Below are 19,824 nucleotides of genomic sequence, written 5' to 3'. Positions count from 1 at the left end.
TAGCGATGTAATTGAAATCTGGCTAAGAAATTATTTAATACATAATCAAACTTAAATTTTCGCAAACAATTCTTTTTTTTAGTGAAATTTATTAATCACTTAGTATTTCACTTTATACTTTTTTACATAACCACTACTCTACTTAACTTTGTTTGAGAATTTGAGTCATGCTCCATGACTGGTCAAAATTTTACATTTTTCCTTTTGGGGGTAAAACGAATCTTTCAGATTTAAGTACATCATGATATATCAACCTCACATAAAAGTAAAAAAGAAAAAGTTACATATCAAGCATCAAACCACTCTCAAAAAGACTCTTTTCAACGAATAAAATGGAATGTGTAGCCTAGTGGTTGGTTTGGTGGTGTTGATTTGAGAACTTGGAGTGTGTTTCTTTAAAGGTCTCGGGTTTAATTCTTCATAGTACCATTTTTATAGGCTAGTCCATATAGAGCTAAACTCTGATTTTAAATGAGACCACCATAAGAAGACAATGAAATTGGATCGTTTAGATTAGTCGGGTTTTTGAGTCGGATACCGAGTTTAAAAAAAATGAAAGGTGTTACATAATGTATTATTAGTATCTCTCTTCAAATAAAATAGAAACAAGAGCAGATGGGCCAAAATAAGTCTAGCTTTCCTTTTTAGTACTGAAATTACTGTGTGCTTGGTAACCTCCAAATGGAACTCTCAAACTCACTGGGTGACATCAAGAAGGACTCTTCTGCTTCTGTTTCAGCTTCAGTTTCCTCCAACATGGGTTCTTTCCCAAGTCCAGGAGCACCATATTATAGGGACAGAACAAGAAGGTATGAGAACAACAAAGGGTGGAGCTCAGAGAGAGTATCAAAGCATGCAGGCAGCAACAACAGCAGCAGAAGACACACTATGTCTGGTTTAACACCATTCAGTGGTGGAAGAACAATGCCTTCAAAATGGGATGAAGCTGAAAGATGGATTTGTAGTCCAGTTTCAGCATCATATACTGATAGCAGAAGAACTTCACATACACAACAACATCAACAACGTAGACCCAAATCAATTAGTGGTCCAATTGTTCCTCCTCCTGGAATGGCTCTATACTCAAATTATTCACCATCAGGTACACAACTTAGACAAGGTTTTGTTGTGAGGAATTTAATGGTTAGTTCTCCTTTTTCAACTGGGGTGTTGGCACCTGTTGCTGTTTCTGTTCATCATTATGATGATGATGACCCACATGGTACAGTTTTTGGTTATGACATTGACCATGGAATTCAATATTCTAGTCCTGTGCTCAACCAGAATGGTGTAAGGAATTCATCAATGTCTACTGGACACATGTGTTCTGAATCTGATTTGCTGTGTGACCCTTCATCTCCTACTTCTCAAGGTAATAATAAATACTACCAAAAGTAAATTTCATATATTTACAAGCTGACATCTATATACTACTATTACATGTTGACATCTGAGATCAATGTAGCCAATTGCAAAATAATAGCAATTTGTTCAAATTGAACAAATTCCTTTAAGAATTGCAAGTGCTATAATCACTATTTTTAACAACACTTTGTACTAAATAGTGTACTGTGAAGCAATAGTGATTTGTTTAAATTCTGCAATGGTATAGACACTGTTTGACAACACTGTCCAAGATCCAACAATCTACATATTTAAATTTTTTTCTGTTATTTTAATTTACAGATGAGGAATATGATGGAATGAATAATGAGGAAACTGAGATGTCTCTTGTTCCAAGATGTGATAAAGGTACTCAAATGAGTCCTACAGAAACAGAGAATGATGCAGATTTATCTCCAAAGTCTGCTGCAACTTTGGCCATATATCAAGAATATTGCCATTATCCTAAATTAGAAGTCAGAGATGTGGAAGTTGACAGTCAAGCCACTGTTACTAGGGGATCCAAGAGACATGGAGCCAAAGTGACAAAAAATGTCCCAATGCATAGAACAGAAATGAGAGAGAGTGGTGTTGATGCTCAAGTTTCATGTTGGGATATTGAAGAGTCAACTTTGGACACTTCCAAGTATGTCTCATAAATGCCAAATACTATACTCTGAAACTCTTACAGTTGAGGCTGCAAATGCATACCATTGTGTTTTCAGTTATATATATCATCGTTGGCAAGATATCTGAATCTCACCCCAGATAATGGGATTGGTTTACTTATCCATTCATCCATGAGCTTCTTTTTTTTGGCGTAGGTTACAGAGAGAGGAAGCCAAAATCATCGCGTGGGAGAATTTGCAGAAAGCAAAGGCAGAAGCTGAAATAAGGAAACTTGAGGTATTTTTATTCATTACAATGTGTTTATTTTAATTTATAATACCAAGGATATCTAGTGTTCAGAATTAGACACAAATTTGTATTCATATAATGATTAAGAGCAAGATTAAGCTAAGAATTAGACACAAATAGGTGGTTTCACCCTATTATCAGTCAAATTATTACTGCAGTATTATAAAGCTAAGAATATAAATGCAGTGAGTGTTCATAACAACAGCAGGGGCATTTGTAATATCTTTCTGACCATGATAATGTTTGACACAGATGAAATTGGAAAAGAAGAGATCCTCAACAATGGATAAAATTCTAAAGAAACTTAGAAGGGCACAGTTGAAAGCAGAAAGTATGAGAAGCATCACACCTGTACAACAGGACCATCAAGCTTCCAAGATTTGCAAAGTATTTTCATTCCCCAAATATGCCCAGATAAGATCTTTAGGCAGCTGCTTCACCAGCCATTCCCATGTACATGCCTGAAGTCATTGAGAGTTGTTTTGACCAGGTTATAAAAGAATATTCTGCATTGTCTTAATGCCATTTGATGTAATTGGCATGTGTTAGAAAGCTCTCATTACATCATTCTTTGTACCTAGTTATGAGTTGTTTGTATATATAAAGCACAGTGAATTATGTGGACGGACTTTCTTCTATAAATATTTTGACATCACCCTTTATGGATAAACATGTTTATTGGAGCGTGCAAGTACTCACCCTGTTGATCGAGACACGCTACACAAGTCTATCAGCAGTAGTTTTTGACAATGTGCTGCCATAGATGGCAGTAGGGGAAGTGTACCTCTAACCACTACCAGCAACGGCGGGTTTTCTTTGGAAATAATAACGTTTTAAAAAATTTATGTTGCACAAGTTCTTAAGGTTTGTCGCTAACCACAATACTAGTTTGAGTATAAATTGGATAATTACTAAACTGGCAAAAAGACAACATGCAAGAGGATCCGCAAAAAATTCTTATAAACCAATAAAAGAATACAAGATTAAAGCTGGGCAAAAAAATAATTTATTTGGTTTTACAATGTATAAATTAAAATCCAGCTTGGTACTGATAAATTTTTGAAACCATTCTTAATAGAAGACCTTCACAGCAGTTCATGGAACCCAGCGTTTGGAATGCATTGCAGCCAATTAAACCATACCCTCCTAATATGGTCTATATCTCCAATCTGCTCTTGATGGTCTTCTACTAGCAACTCCATAACTCCACTGCAAAATAAACAAATAGCAACAAAAAATAAGAATAATAACCAAAAGCAAGAAGCATGGAACTAGATTCAGTATTCCAATATTTTATTGTCCATTCTTTTACATCCAAGGAACACTTCAAAAAATATATATCATCCATCTTTTTAATAATGATAAAAAAACACAAGCATTACAGTTTAATTGCAAGATGAGTACAACAGGAAACAATACATAGTAAGGGTCTAGTAGATTCCAAAAAAAGGGCAAATGCTTGACAAATAACCTAATTTACAATTTCTTACCAATTATAAAATCATTCAAGTGTATTATAAGTATATTTGTCAATCTGTATTTCTGCTCTTTAATTATGTTTACCAAAAAAAGTATATTTGTCAGTAACAGAGTCTAAATGTTAACTACAACCATCAACTTGAATCTATAAATACTGTGCTATGTAATTAGTTGCAAGCTAGGTCTTCAGAGTTCAGAAAGTACAAATTTCAGATTCTCTCAAATCTCTCAAGTTTTCTTCAGCTTTCTATCAATTTATCACATTTTTTCAGCAATGCAAATGATAATAAAAATGAATCTATATAGTCTAATACTCACATCATCGAAGTCCAGGTTATCGTACATTCTCCCATAAGGTGGCCTCACAGGACTTTGATCAAAATAAGGCCTCACAGGTCCGCCATATCCCCTGAGAGTATCCATGCTATTCAACATAGTGTTCCCACTGGGCCCTGCCTCATCAAGAGGGGCGGCTGAATCTATGGCAACCTGCAGAGCATGATGCAAAGAAATAAAATCATTTATAAACACTTGTATACATTTCAAACACGCTCTTGTACACAAGTTTATACGAAATAAGGAATACATGGTAAGTCAAGTTTCAGAAGAATGAATTTATGCAGCCTTAAATACACAAGTATACACAACAAACAGAACCATCATTGGATTTCAACTGGACATTTTTGACATGATGCTAGGTCAGAAGGAGTCTGCATGAACAGGTCATGTAGGTCTACTGTACATGTCTGTTATGATTCAGTGCAATCACTGCATACTGATATAATGTCAAGTAGATCACTGCAAGTGGTAAGGACTAAGGAGGGGGGAGGGTTGTGAATCTTAAATACATCGACTTATTTCATTTTCATTTCCAAATGAGGGAAAGAGAAAAAAGGAAGGATAGATCCAAGTAGGGTCATAATGCACAGCAACAAAAAATAAAAAATTAAAGTACCTGATGTCCACAAATTTCATGAGATCTCCGAGAGACACGATCTGCAACACCCTCGTCCGCAAAAGTCACAAAACCAAAACCTCTATGACCAGATCTCTTGACATCCTAGATCAAAATAGACAGATGGGTTATCCAGCTTTTAACACTTGTATTTGTTTTATTTGAAATCTTACCCTAGGTATATAAGCATCTATTATATGGCCAAATCTGCCAAAATACAGGCGAAGATCCTCAGTGGTTGCCTCCGGGGGAAGACGACCAACAAAAATCTTTTTGCTCATTCCACGAACAGGTTCTGACCCTAATTTACCATTTAAAACAGTCAGTATGCAGCAACTATAAGAATTAATAAATAATAAATAAATAAAAATTGGTACATAATAATTTTAATTTAATATCAATGTTTCCATGCTTACTTCCATAAATTGAACCAGGATGATCATACATAGTTGGAGCACCAAGTGCTGCATATCTAGTTGGTGCAGAACTATATGGATTATATGCACCATATCCTCCTTGTGTCGTTCTGGTTCTGCCAATTGGCTTGAAATCATCTTCCTGCCAAAATGACATAATATCTTATTTGCAAAAGTCATAAGAAAAGGCATGTACAATAGTCTATCTTTCCATCATCAAACTGTTATTTTGTAATAGAGTTGCTCTAAAAAATCTTGCCTTAGGTGTTGCTCGATCAACCACCACATCAGAACCTCCCAGTTCATGGGTTTCTTTCATCAAGTTCTCTACAGAATCTGCAAACAAATATCTTCCTTATAGGCCTTACAGAAATTAATACAGGGGGAAAAGCAAAATATGAAAAACAAAACAAGAACTGTTACAATTCATCTGTAGTCAAGAAAACTTAGAGAAAGCTATCCCAATAACTTTTAATAAATAGGCAAACTTATAGATTGAAATAATCAGAAGCGAAGTTATATATGAAATATAAATATTCCAAATGCAGAGGGAAGTAACTGACTCTTATGAGCGATACAGAGTACAATTTGACAAAGTACCTTGTACAGTTGTACTTATAATTCTAAAAGCAACAATATGTCCCATAAAATAAATATAAAGTTCAAAATTCAACTTTAACAAAAAATACATGTGTCTGTTGGTAAAAATCAATTTCAAGTCCAGTGAAAATAGTTGCTGGAATATTAATGATACATCCTCTGTTTTATTTTTTTATTTATAGAGAGACAGAGACAAAAGGCATAGCAGCCATGTCACAGAACTCAGAAGTAGTCGCAAAATTGTCTTTTGCCAATGATAATCACAATACTAGTTAACTAATTAACTAATACTAGTTAATTATCTATGATTCAAAATCAAAATTAAATAAAATTCAAGGATAATTAAGCTATGACAAATCCACAAGTTAAAATATGCAGATAGTTATAACACAGACAGATAATGACGGTCAAACCTGCACTTGCAAAAGTTATAAAACCAATTCCGCGATGTGTTTTTGATCCTCGATCCTGTTGGAATTAAATGATAAACTATCTAGAATTAAAAATATATAAATTTCAACAAAATTAACACAAGCATAATAATGCAGTGCAATTGTATAACTAACAACTGCTATTAACATTATGTTATGTCACTTATGTGTTTATGTACAAGGCATGCATAAATACATACCACCAGCATTTTAACTTTACTTGTTTGAACATCAAAGTGAGGAAAGTACCTTTGGCATGTATAAATCGGTTATTTCACCATATTTCTCAAAATGACTGCAAGGGAAACAAAATAAGAGGAAGAAAAAGAAATATGTTAAATTAATGCATCCGTTATCTTAGCATCAGAGACTATATGAGACTATATCCCCAAAGAAGAAAATACTCCCAATTATTTTAATGAAGATACTCAATATACCTCCTAAAAGTTTCTTCTGTTACTGATGGTGCAATCCTGGCCACAAAGATTCTGGTAACCTTTTTGACTGGTGCCCTCATCTCCTCCTTCAATTTAAAACGAAAGCATGCCAAGAATCAGTAGTACAATCAACAACATCTTCACCATATCTCATCTAACTTAAAAGTAGACTAGCCATGAACTAAACTAGAAGTAAGTAAACACAATTTAAAATTTCATGCATTAAAACCTTTGGTGTGGCCACTTTGACTTCCAGCGTCCTGTTGCCAAGACTGTGTTCACTAGATAGCACACTCTGCATTTACAAGTGACGCAAATTGGGATTAAGCATATTCAAGCTACCTTCTCATATACTAGCTATAGTAGCTATGTATGTTTTTGAGTGTGAAGAGAAGTTACCTTAGCATCATCCAATGATGCAAATGTAACATATCCAAAACCGCGCGACCGGCCAGTTGACCGTTCCTAAAATAAAAAATATAGATTAAAATGTGCCTCCACAAAACTAAGTTTAAAAATAAAGAGGCAATTAACATTGTAAAACAATCGCTAAACCAATGTTGTATATATTTCACAGAAAATGTCATAAATCAAACAACAATTAGTTATTTTCTGTTCTTTTTCTATTATTTCTAGCTTTAAACTTTTCTCTGTTTGTGTAGCACCATGAAACATGAATAGGCATGTCACATTCTCTCCAAAATCCATGCAGAACCATTTGAATAATGGAGCATGAAAATGTAGTTCCACGGTATTTGGGGTAAACCAAGGTATCCTCCGCACGCAATTGCAGAGACTATTCCCTCGAAGTAATTAAGATTCATTTAAGGGGTTGTTTTTCCATAAGTATCTGTCAGGGATCGAACCTTAGACCAAATCATGAATTAAACATGAAAAGAAACAATCAATATCTAACCTTCATAACAATACAATCTTCTAGCTCACCAAATTTGCTCATATATTCTTTCAAGCCATCAGTATCAACGTCCCATGGAATACCCAAAACCTAAGGTTCAAATTTCATGAACAAGGTAAATTAAATCTGTATTTTTTAAAAAGAGGAGTGCTAGCAACACACTCTTTAACAAACACACTCTAAGACACTCTCTTCTATTGGTTAAAATTTATATGGGTCCCATAAAAATTATATGGGTCCACATTTTTTTATGAGACTCATGTGAATTTCAAACAATAAAAGAGAGTGTGTTGGAGTGTGTTAAACAATAAAAACAAGATGTTCTATATCTTGATTAATTCAATTGATAGGAAAATTAATTAATATAAATATAACTAACCACAAGCTTTCGTTCCTCCATTGAAAATTTGAATAAGGATCAAGGAAACGCAATCCCTAAAAATTGAAAAATAAATAGGAAAAAAATCTCTCTCGAATTCTTCTCCACTCCTCTCTCTCTAAATCCCTCACACTCGCTCCCTGCACATAACAAAAACACTTCTATCTCACACACAATTTTCTTCATCATTATCATCATTTACGAGATGAAAATTTTCAGGTTTTGAAGGGGGCTTCAAATCAACTGCGTTTCAATTTGCAACTCAAAGAAGAAAATTAAATTAAAAAAAAAAAAGCAATAATTGAGATGAAATCAGTGGATTATTACGCACTCACTCACCTTGGGATTTAGTATTGGGGGAAAAATCAAAACCCTAATCGAAGAACACGCTCGCTATTTCCATGCCACTCCCTCTCTCGTTCCCTCTGCATGTCTCACGGTAACAGGTTTTGTTTTGTGCCAACACATCCACTTCGGCTTAGTAGTGAACCGGTCCAAACGGTTCGGCTTAGAAATTAACCGGGGCTTTGCAAACCCGAGTTGAATTATTTTTCGATTTCTCTATATATATATATTTTTTATTTTTATTTTTTTTAACCAAACAAACTTAATTCATATCATTAACAAATAAATGTTCAATACATAAAATAATCTTAAATCTATGGAAACTAGCCCAAACATTGACCGCCCTAGCAAGTGTATGAACAACTAAATATTTAATTTTAATTCTATGGAATATTTCTCTACATATATTTTCAATTTTAATTCTTTAAAGAAATGTTTTCGAATGCATTCAAAAAAATAAAAATATTCGGACTTTAATCCTTTAAAAATCTTTATTTTAAATTTTAGTCTATTTTTTTTAAAAAAAAAGGATTATGTAATATGTTTCAACTTTCAAGTAATTTTTTATGACATATTAAGAAAGATCTTAAAAAAATTATTAATTTAAAACATTAGCTATTTAGTTTTTAATATTTATTAATTTATAATTTTAAATTAAAGATTAAATTGTTAAAATACATATTATATTTTTTTAAAAGTTTTAATAATGATATGTCATCAAAAAAGATATTTGGAACATATTATATGAATTTTTGAAAATAAACAAGGACTAAAATTAAAAAAATCAAAAATTTATTGAGATCAAAGTTCGAAGGAAATTTTTTAGATAAGCTAAAGATGAAAGTTAATATATTTAAGATGACAAAAAAATATGTTAACCCAATTTTTTACAGTTGTTTTACAGTGTTGTCATTATAGTCTTTGGATGTATTGAAATTGCTGACAAATCTTAGAAGTCTCTTCTATTTTTAAACTTTATAGACTAATAAGATGTTTGGTTTCATGTTTTTGTTATGATTTTGAGAAGTTTGTATTTGTAGCATCATTGTAAATGTAAAATCATATCTTGATTCAGCCAGACGTAAAAATCTCATAGCACAACCAATAAGATGTTTTTAAACTTTATAGACTAATAAGATGTTTGGTTTCATGTTTTTGTTGTGATTTTGAGAAGTTTGTATTTGTAGCATTATTGTAAATAGGGGTGTACGTGGGCCGGATTGGGTTGGGTTTGGCCAAAACCAAAACCCAAACCACATATGGTACTCCGGGTTGGGTTTAGTAAAATAACAACCCGTTATAACATTGGGCCGGGTTGGGTAAATCCACTAATTTCCGGGTTGGATTGGGTTGGGTTGTGGGTTACCCAAATTATTTTTCTATTTTTTTTATTAAATATCTAAATATTGAATCGTCATATTTTCTCATAAAAAATAACTCAATCAATGTATCTTCTTGAAAAATAGGGTAACTTTTTTTCACTATAAAAAATAATCACCCATTTTTGTGTGTAAATCTACTAATTTACGGGCTGGATAGCGTGTTATCCAAATGATTTTTTTGCTTTTTTTAATATCAAATGACTAAACCATGAATCACTATATTTGTTTATGAAAATTATTCAAATTTTTTAAATTTTTAAAAAATAATGCGACAAGTTATCATATTTGTTTATAAAAATTATTCAATCATTTTTATTTTCGTAAAAAATAATATAACTCATTTTCAATATAAAAAATATTTAATAATCAAATGAAAAAATCTTTAGTATTTTCATAAAAAAATTTCAAGAAACATAGCACTAGTGGGTTAGTAGGTTTTTTGGGTTGGGTCCGGTTTTACCCGAAACCCAATTTTTTTAATGGGTTTTTCATTTTTGAAATCCATATCCACCCACTTGCCCGACCCAACCGACTTTTTTGGGTTGGGTTGGGTGGGTTTGACCGGGTCGACCGGATTTGCCCAACCCATGTACACCCCTAATTGTAAATGTAAAATCATATCTTGATTCAGCCAGACATAAAAATCTCACAGCACAATCAGGCCTACACTAAATTGAAAAATACATTTGAGAATTTAAATGAGTAAAAAAAAAAAGATGTAATAACCAAAATGTTGACTTAAGATTCTGTCATTTTGCCCCTTGTAATGTTAGCGAGTTTGGTTACCCCCTGACTGACCATGCCACTTCGTCATTTTTGGGAATCTTAGGTCAACGTTTTTCATGAGGGAGTGAACCTGAGAATCTTCACATTACAGGTGGGTAATCCAAAAATATAAAATTTGTAGGGGGGTAAACCAAAACTCGCCTACTTTGCACGAGGTTAAAAACCTATTTACCCAAAAAAAAAAAAAATAGAGTATGTATTTTCAATCTTGATACACCGTTTTTCACATGCGGAAACAAAAATGGTTGTTTATCCATGAAATTATATTTTTGAAAATTTATTACTAGTATTTTTGTAACGGCGACAAAACAGGTTTAGTCTGATGGGTCAGGCCATTTAACCCACTATTTTAGACGGGTTGAGTTGATGTTTTAAACTCGACATCTTCATTTAGCCCATGTTTTTTTTATTGGTCATAAGAACAACAATTATGAACTTTTATGATTCATTTGAATAAAAATGTAAAAATTTATTTGATGGGTCGCCTCGCCAAGGGGCAAGGCGGTGGCATTTTTAAATCTATTTCATAAGTAGGTTTGTCATGATTTACCTGTTTTCGACATATAAAAGTGGGGTGGGCCTAAACATAGTAGATCACTTCATTTTGTCATCGCTATAGTAGGTTACATCATAACTTATAGACATCATTAGTCTTTAGAGAGAAGATCATCATTCACTCGAATTTTTCACTATCTTCTTTTTCATTTACTAGAAATATGTGATTTGAGATTTTTTTTTTTTTGCCTGGAATTACAATATGCTACATTTATCCTCTTTTTGTCTATATAAATAAATATTTTTTACATATATTTGATTTTTCATTTATGATTTTGTTGTCTGAGTGTGATGTGTGCATGTGTGTGAGAGAGATATTCATCAAATTAAATGTATGATTTTTCATTTATCATGTGATTTTTTACATAATAGCATTTTTCGGGGACGGGGTGCTAATAGCAATTTAAAACCCTATCCACTAATTATCTATTGTATCTTTCACACCTGAGATTCTGGCTTTGCCCACTTTAATTTGAGAGCTAACTTTCAAATATTCATGAAAATACCAAATATTGACATCTCATTTAGGGCTAATGCGTGGACAAGTGATCTATCGAATATAAATTTTATAAAATTTATTGTTGGATTGAAAGTTTATATCATATAGATCATCCATAAAAAATTTAGAAAAATTTAAAATCATTTGATATTGTTCAATTAAAATTAGGGTATAATAGAAAGATAAGGTGCAAAAATACACTTTGTTAATTTAGTGTTACTATTCTAAAATGACTCTTAAAAAAACTGAAACGAAGGGAGTAATATATGAATGATATAATCATTTTTGTCAAAAAAATGATATATTACATTAATAAATTTAAATTACTATCTTAAACTAGTTTAAAGACCCGTGCATTTGCACGGGTCATTTACTTTTATTCGATATTTAAGTTTGTCATTATATTATGGTAGAAAATTTATTTAAAATAAAATATTTAAAAATTTGTTATATAATATTGTTAAACTATTGTGTTTGATCTGCTAAAAAACAGGGGACTGAACAACTTTTGTTACACCCTATTTGATTTGAAAATGGCTATGGGACTGGACAAATTAGGTAGGAAGCGACAGGACAAAAACTTATTGTCCACAGTACAACTGTAAAAAATACGAAAATACTCATTTTATTTTTGAATATAAAAATATTATCGTCTCATATCTCTCTGATATAGATTTGTCCTGTTATATATTATCTTGTTTTGTCTTGTGCTGTTCTGTACGGTCTTTACGAATCAAACGCAAGTGTTGTAATAAGAGAATCTACTTTAAATGTCACACTAATTCTTAAAATGAGTGATAACTTTTTTTATCTATAATATAATAACAAAAAAAAATTGTTCATTATAATATGGAAAATATATAATTTTTAAAAATTGATCTTTTAAAAATTGTATGATCATACAATCATAGTTTAGACTCAAATATATGAATGAATTATAACATGTTTTTGATTTTTTTTTTGACAAATAACATGTTTTTGAATTAAAAACTATGAAACGCTTTTAAAAAGGATAAAGAAAGAAATTTTAAAATAAAAATTTGCACAAAAGCAAGAGACCCGAAAAAAGGAGTTGTGCTATTTTTTGTAAAATTTATTAAATGAATAAATTTGATTATAATTATCAATGACAAATTATCCATTTTTTTATGTATCCATCACAAATAATAGTTCCGTGTATATTTTTTAATAAAAAATTAGAAATTTGATTAGAAATATTTAGGATAATTTAGTAAATTTGATAATAATTAACTTTATTATATTATTATTAATAGTTAATAGTAAAACATTGTTTCTATTTATATATTCATAATTTTATGCATATTCATCTTATTTTTTCTATAATTTTTTTAATTCATTTTTTATTCTTTTTTTCTTTCTTTTAATAGATTATTGAGTTGATCGTATTAATCTGTTTTGTTGTTATTTTTATGAGTATAAATTATTCTGTTTTGTTCCAATCTATAATCTGTTTTGTTTATATATTTAAGCATATCATCTTTATTTTTTATTTATCTTATATTCTTTCTCTCTCTCTCTCTCTCTCTCTCTCTATATATATATATATATATATATATATATATATATATATTTTTTTTTTTTTTTTAAATTTTTTTAGTGAAATTACAATGAAGGATATAAAACTTGCAACGTGGTTAAAAGTAATAAGGATAAATTAGTAACTTTGGTGGTAATCAATTTTAATATATTATTATTAGTAGTAGAGATACGGTATAAATTTTATTATTATTAATTTTTTGACAGCATAAATTTTATTATTATTAAGAATGTCATTATACAATTATCAGCTAGTTAAACTATTAATTTTACTAAACATTTTAATTAGCTATAATCTATCAGACATCGGCCATAAACAATAAACTATCGGCTAACTTGTTAATTCTCCATTTTTTTTAATCAAACAAAGCCAAAATCACTTTTCTCGTGCCATCAACCAATCAACAAAAACATTACATCTTTATGACCAGAAAAAAACATTACACTGACTAAAATTCAAGATTTCATTTTTTCTCTTTTCAATTTAAATCGGTTTGAATTTGAATATACTAAAAAAAATCTAATTACCTAAATCATATATCTTTTAAAAAGTTGGTTGTTTTCATATATTATCCTCAAAAGTAATCAAATCATCATGTATTATATTTAGTTAGGTGCGTTTTAACCTTTATGTCGATATGTATTCATTGAAACATAGAACAATACTGTGCTTTTAATCCAATAAATAAATATTAATTAATTAGTAAGAAAATTATAGTGGGTGGTTGTGGCATATATACATTATATATAGAAAATGGTTATATGAATTGGAATAGAATGATAAGAAAGAAGAATTTGTCAGAGTAGGATTCAAATACAATGCACCAAAGAATGCGTAGAGATAATGCATGCAGATGATTGTAGGTTGTAGATTGGTATTTGCTCTTTAGTCTTTATTCTCCAATAAATAAAAACAATTAAAAATCTCATCTCAATTTTGGGGTGTCGGGACCCTAGTGGAATATCTCACATGGGTCGAATTCACTATCTAGATCAATTGTGCCTTGTCCATATCTCACATATTTTCACTATATCTCATTTATTTTTCTTAGCTTGATCATTAAGAGAATTATTTATTTATTTATTAAAAAATTGACCTAACTCTAAAGCTTGATCTAATGATACAAAAAGATTTGAAAAGTCTCAAGTTTAATTAGTGCTTTTGGAGGAATGTAAATATAAATATTTTTATAAGTGTGCTTTGAATTTTATGATTTTTATTGTGGATTGAGACAATATTTTCTAATCCAAAATTTATTTTATATAAAAAAAAAGTTTTTAATTTATTTTTATAAGTGTGCTTTGTATTTTTAAATTTTTTGTGCTTAATAATTTATATATAATTCAATTTCTATTAAACAATTATTATAATATTACAAACATGAATATAAACTCTCATTAAAAAATATAAAAGGTCCACGTGAATTAACTTAAAAATAGAGATTAAAAATTCCGATAAAACATATTTAGAGAATCAAAACTTACTAAAAAAAATTTAGATGACCAAAAACAAAATATGATATATTTATTGATATTACAAGCTTATTTAACCCTTTATTTATCTTAGCTTGATCATTAAGAATTTTTTTATTTATTTTTAAAAAATATTGGTTTGATATATTTCTTGAGGCATGATCCTTGGAACATGAACACGTAAATTATTCGACCTTGCTGCAGGAGGCAACCTACTTCTCCCTTTGCAAAAGATCGAACAACTAAAGAAGTATGGGTTGTATAGCTGGTGCAAAAGAGACAAGAGAAGATAATATATAATAAAAGGATAGTGTCTTTTATTACAACTTTATGTCTAAAATACACTAGTATTTGACTTTTATGATTACATACGTACGAGCTCCAAAATCATTAATACTTTATTTTAATTAGATCAAGCAAATCAAATTTAACAAGAAGATGATACGTACTAGTACTCTAATTAATAAGTTTATATCTTACCCAAATCTCCGTACGTACCACGACCAAATCAAATAATTTTTTGTAAAAGAATCCATTTTTCTTTTATAGAACAAAATTTAGAATATGGGGTAAAATTTCGAAATGAAAACAGCGGATTTCAGAATGTTTACACACTACTCACATGCATGTAAGTACTTGTTAAAGGATGTTTTAGACAAAAGAATTCAATATGAATAGGGGCATAGACGGGGAGACCTTTTTAAACCCTTCCATTTAAACCCTTCCTAAATCAAAGCGATGGGAGATAATTGCATTTTGCGAGGAGCATACTCATAGGAAAACAACTACGAAAATTTTTGAAAATTTTGCAATTCGACAGGGGTTTTGCCCCTCGCAAACTGGTAGACCAAAAAATTAAAATTCAAACAATTTTGTCTAAACTGGCCAATATATATAGAATAGTTTAGTGGCGCGTCAGACGTAAAATACAGTTTGACGGGAGCATATAGCTCCTCGCAAATTGGTAGACAAATTTGACCTGTATGTGATCGTTCTGTGAGGCTCGAAAATCACCCTAAGAATAGATGGAACTTACAATCCTCCCACGCTGAAATATGGAGGAAGTAATGTCGCTACTAAAGGCTTCTTCAAGTTGCTCGTACTACAAAAAAATCCGAACATTCGTCACCCAATGAAGAAGAATAAGAAAAAGAAAAAAAAAGGATGATGATACCCTTCCAGACGACCACCCCTTTGACACTTATACCAAAGGTTATGCTCCCAACAATAAAGTGTGACGAGTCTAAACATCTTCCGTAAAAAAATAGAATTTTGAATTAAGAGGAGGGAGCACAATGGATATTCAACACAAACCAAAAATGATAAAATAAAAATAAAAATACATGCACATATATAATCATCAAGGCCGGCCACAAATAAGTGCAGCTGCCCTACACACCGGACCTCCAATTTATGGAGGCCTCAAAATTTTAATTAAATAGATCAATTAAATGCTCATTTTTATTATTATTATTATTATTATTATTATTATTATTATTATTATTATTATAACTATTATTATTGTGCTAATTTTTTTATACATAGTATTGGTTATAAAAATGACTATTATTATTATTATTTAAAATTTAAATAGAGAATAATTTTTATTCGAATTTTTCTCTTTATTATTAGTACATTATATTCAAACAGAAATAGTTCTCTTGTAATCATAAAAGACCATATATACAAACAATCTAAAGGTTCATCTAGGCGTGAGCATCGGTCGGTTTCGGTCGGGTTCTGATCGAAAATCACTAAATCGATAAAAACCGCAACCATTTAATATGGACCCAATTCCGACCGTCTATATCTTCGGTTTGTTCGGGTTCGGGTCATACGGGTGGCGGGTTGAACGAGTCGGTTATTACGGTTTAGATCGAAACTTTGTTTATATCTAAAACTCCTCCATTATCCAAAAATTCCTAATTTTCGAATAGTTTAATACCTCGTACACAATGCAACAAAAGATAGACGAAGTAAATTAAAAAACAAAGAGGGTTAGATGCAGTTACTTTATTTCAATATGTAGATCTAAAGACAATAAAATATCAAGTAGAAGAGACGTAGAAATTAAAATAGATCTAGAATATATATTAGAATATTTTTCCCACCTTCTTTATCACCGTATTATTAATTTTGTAAAATATAGCATTTTTATCTTATATCAAAGATGAATAAAAATAACAAAGAGAAGAGTATATTAGATTGAAAGGGAGAGAAGGAAAAAAATTAATTTGCATCTAATGATTGTTCGGTCGGTTTCGGTTATGGAGAGATAGAATTTTAGAGACCCGCACCTGCCCGTATGCAACCGTTCATGTCCGGTTTTTCGTAATTTGTTGACCCGAGACCCGACCCGCACCCGACAGAATGCTTCAATGTGTTGTCGGTTATATCGGTTTCGAGTCGTGTCTCGGGTTCATGCTGACCCCTAGGTTTTTTTTTTTTGACTAAATGCTGACCCCTAGGTTCATCGCTCATAAAACGTACTATATATGGTCCCCTTTCCCCTTGCTACAAGAATAATTTTGAAGATTGTGTTGACCATCTCCAATTCAACCGGAACTAGCTAGATTAGAGAAAATACTACTCTAAAAGTCTAAAACCCCAATTATTTGAACACACATCGTGTTTAATAGCTGTATAAATTAGAGAAAATACACATCTATTTGTTTATTTTATGCACTAAAAGTCTAAAACCTCAACTATTTTTCAACATTATTTTTTTCTTGATCTTTTTATAAAATTTTATTATATTTGGTACAACTACTACAATAACATTCTTTCATTGATTACATTAACGTGTGGATGCGTGCAATGCAATGTAGCCATCTCATGAAACTAAAATTTAAAAATAAACAATGAAATAAAAATGTGGAACATAGCTTATTACAATTATACTTCATTTCTTTCTGCTCCCTTTTAATCAATCAGAAATTACAATCACAAACATGGAAAAAAAAAAACCATGCACCAATAATTAACACTACATCATAAATTAACAATTAAGCAAATTAAATCACATGTCTTAAATCTTAATACATTTTAATTTCAAATATTTTCTCATCAACCTAGCTAAGCAATTGTTTAGAAGTAGACCCCACCATTTGAAAAGGTTGACAACCCTTCATCATCAAACTAGAATAATTCACATTAAAATTGTTCATAACACCACCACCAATGTTATGTGACAATTGTGATGATCTATTATTAGCACCTACTTGTTCCAATGTTTGAACTTGTTTCTTCAAAAACTTCACATAATGTATAGCTTCATCTAACATAGAAGCAGTGTCCATTTTTGTTCCACCAGGTACTAATCTTTGCAATATCCTTATCTTCTCACTTATCCTTTCCCTTCTATGTCGCGCTGCTACGCTTTGTGGATCCTTCGATATCTTCACATTCCTTCTCTTCGGTGGCCTAATTGATTCCGGATCAATATGTATAGGTTGCATCACGGCTATCCTAAATATCATTTCCCTCATCGCTGCCATCGAATTCTTCTTATCAGAAGAATTCGAGTAGTTCGAGTAAGGAAATGATGAAGAGTTGGTTTGAAGAGTTGATGGTGAGATATTCAAATGTTGTTGGAAGTTGACATTGGAGTGTAGATTTTGATCAATATTATTCAAAGTTTGTGGAGAATGAGATGATAGTGCATTTTGGTTAAATAATGGAACAGTGTTATTGTTGGTGGTGATGATTTCTTGGTAAGTAGTGGGAATGTTGTAAAAAGGTTCAGAGAATTGATCAGGAAACTTTTCCATTTGCATCATCATTGATATCATGTCCATGCTACCATCACTAGAAGTTTTCACTATGTCTACATCCATGAATGATGGTGAGAAAAGGGAGGTGCAGAGTATGGGAGGGAGGTGCAGAGGAGGGTGTGAAAGTAGGGTTTGTTTGATCAGAAAGATAAGGGAGTGAAAGAATATATAAATAAAAATATTATAAGTGTAGAATGAATGAGGTGAGTGAGAGTGCAGAAGATAGAAAGATAGATTATGTATTATGATAACCGACCAACAACAATATCTATAGCTGCCTGCAGGCTCAGTGTAAGTGGAAGGCCTTTTTATAGCAACTTGTCATCCAAAATTATTATTAGTTTTATTGTAGACAAAATGTTACTTGTTTTTGTTTGTTAGGGAGGGTACAATTGGAAATAAGTTTTACTATAGTTAATATAGTTGATATCTTTGACCATTATGTATTTAATATATCCGTGTTCATTGCAATAAGATCTATCTGATCTTAAAATTTAGATTGTTCGATATTTATTTAACAACTACAAATGAATGTGTTGTTTCGTAAATGCGTGAAACTTTTGTCTAAATCTATACTATTGAATTATACTTTTGGAGTGATATATTTCAGTTTGAGGGTCAAACCTAGAATCTCTAATATACTTTCAAAAATTTTCACCACTAAACCAAATTTAATTCAACGAATTTATGAGCTTCGATTAGTTTACCATTTGATATAATTAATTTCATGATATAGGTATAAAAATGAAGTGATTTAGCAAAATAGTAAAAGAAAATTCATAGATAAAATGAACTTTAGATATCCATCATAATACTTGAATCCCAAATTATATCACTAAGACTACTCTCTCCATAATCATAATTATAGTAAACTTTATAGTAAATTTTTATTAGATTATTCTCCACCTACAACCGTGAAAACTAATCCTATAAAAAATATATTTAACAATTATTATTATCACCGATGGATCAAAACCGCCCATGATGTGTGGGGTTACGTCTAAGAAGGGTTAATTACAAATCCACCATTGATCTATCTATCTATATAGCTAAAAAAAAGGTCAAAGGTAGAAGCATTTAAGATCAATGGTTGACAATAAAAGAGGGACCACATAATGGATGGGTTAGAAAGATTGGTTGAATGCTGGTGCATGAACCAGGTTTCAAAATTTACATGTTAATGTGTTCTTTCTTTTGACTGAAAACTCTTTGCTTTGTAATGAAATTTTACTACTTTGTTTTATAAAAAGGGTAGAGTGGACCCCACACTCACATGACATTTGTCAGAGTTAAAAAAAAAAAAATACTGTACAAACTTCTAGGTTACTATTCCGTCACCAACGGAAAGTGTCACAAAAGGATGAGATTAAGATAAGATATAGTGTCAAATTGACCTAACTATATATGAATATATATTGATTATAAAAACATAATATTGAAGATGAACCTAATAAAAATGTTTCAAATTAGTGTCACGTGAGTTTAACTCAGTTAGTAGACATTATATTATATATATATGTAGGAAGTTGAAGTTCAAATT

At 31.0% G+C, this 19,824-nt stretch overlaps 3 protein-coding genes across 4 annotated transcripts; 1 reads left to right on the top strand and 2 right to left on the bottom strand.

Annotated features, from left to right (window-relative positions):
• Window positions 1-294: 294 nt before the first annotated feature.
• Window positions 295-2,973, top strand: LOC123921338. The gene is made up of 4 exons (XM_045973830.1): window positions 295-1,372; window positions 1,687-2,029; window positions 2,208-2,289; window positions 2,554-2,973. The coding sequence occupies exons 1-4, from the start codon at window positions 682-684 to the stop codon at window positions 2,764-2,766; spliced, it is 1,329 nt and encodes a 442-aa protein (XP_045829786.1). The 5' UTR covers window positions 295-681; the 3' UTR covers window positions 2,767-2,973.
• A 258-nt stretch (window positions 2,974-3,231) lies between these two features.
• Window positions 3,232-8,389, bottom strand: LOC123921339 (heterogeneous nuclear ribonucleoprotein 1-like). 2 transcript variants are annotated; one of them, XM_045973831.1, is made up of 14 exons: window positions 8,254-8,389; window positions 7,915-8,054; window positions 7,536-7,625; window positions 7,019-7,084; window positions 6,849-6,914; window positions 6,620-6,705; window positions 6,432-6,477; window positions 6,165-6,219; window positions 5,411-5,487; window positions 5,152-5,293; window positions 4,909-5,036; window positions 4,736-4,840; window positions 4,099-4,269; window positions 3,232-3,510 (listed from the first exon to the last, which is right to left on the bottom strand). In XM_045973831.1, exons 2-14 carry the CDS (start codon window positions 7,933-7,935, stop codon window positions 3,448-3,450), a joined length of 1,116 nt encoding a protein of 371 aa, XP_045829787.1. In that variant the 5' UTR covers window positions 7,936-8,054; window positions 8,254-8,389; the 3' UTR covers window positions 3,232-3,447. The 2 variants fall into 2 exon arrangements, with proteins under 2 accessions (XP_045829787.1, XP_045829788.1); XM_045973832.1 differs by having other exon boundaries at window positions 7,915-8,370.
• Window positions 8,390-17,582: 9,193 nt separating this feature from the next.
• On the bottom strand, window positions 17,583-18,449 carry LOC123921337 (transcription factor HEC2-like). Its single transcript, XM_045973828.1, has one exon. It carries the CDS (start codon window positions 18,345-18,347, stop codon window positions 17,583-17,585), a length of 765 nt encoding a protein of 254 aa, XP_045829784.1. The 5' UTR covers window positions 18,348-18,449.
• Between the last annotated feature and the right edge of the window lie 1,375 nt (window positions 18,450-19,824).

This window comes from Trifolium pratense, linkage group LG4 (assembly GCF_020283565.1).
Source record: "Trifolium pratense cultivar HEN17-A07 linkage group LG4, ARS_RC_1.1, whole genome shotgun sequence".
Taxonomy (NCBI): Eukaryota; Viridiplantae; Streptophyta; class Magnoliopsida; order Fabales; family Fabaceae; genus Trifolium; species Trifolium pratense.
The sequence above is the reverse complement of the archived record's forward strand: the minus strand, read 5'-3'. Positions and strand labels throughout refer to the sequence as shown.

What these genes read in the sequence shown, in the direction of transcription:
- LOC123921338 (XM_045973830.1), top strand. Translation starts at nt 682, where the DNA reads ATGGAACTCTCAAACTCACTGGGTGACATCAAGAAGGACTCTTCTGCT. An exon ending in TCAACTTTGGACACTTCCAA is followed by an intron (nt 2,030 to 2,207) that starts GTATGTCTCATA and finishes TTTTTGGCGTAG; the next exon opens with GTTACAGAGAGAGGAAGCCA. An exon ending in CTGAAATAAGGAAACTTGAG is followed by an intron (nt 2,290 to 2,553) that starts GTATTTTTATTC and finishes TGTTTGACACAG; the next exon opens with ATGAAATTGGAAAAGAAGAG.
- LOC123921339 (XM_045973831.1), bottom strand. Translation starts at nt 7,935, where the DNA reads ATGGAGGAACGAAAGCTTGTG. An exon ending in CCGATTTATACATGCCAAAG is followed by an intron (nt 6,220 to 6,431) that starts GTACTTTCCTCA and finishes TAATTCCAACAG; the next exon opens with GATCGAGGATCAAAAACACA. An exon ending in ATGAAATTTGTGGACATCAG is followed by an intron (nt 4,270 to 4,735) that starts GTACTTTAATTT and finishes CATGCTCTGCAG; the next exon opens with GTTGCCATAGATTCAGCCGC.
- LOC123921337 (XM_045973828.1), bottom strand. Translation starts at nt 18,347, where the DNA reads ATGGATGTAGACATAGTGAAAACTTCTAGTGATGGTAGCATGGACATG.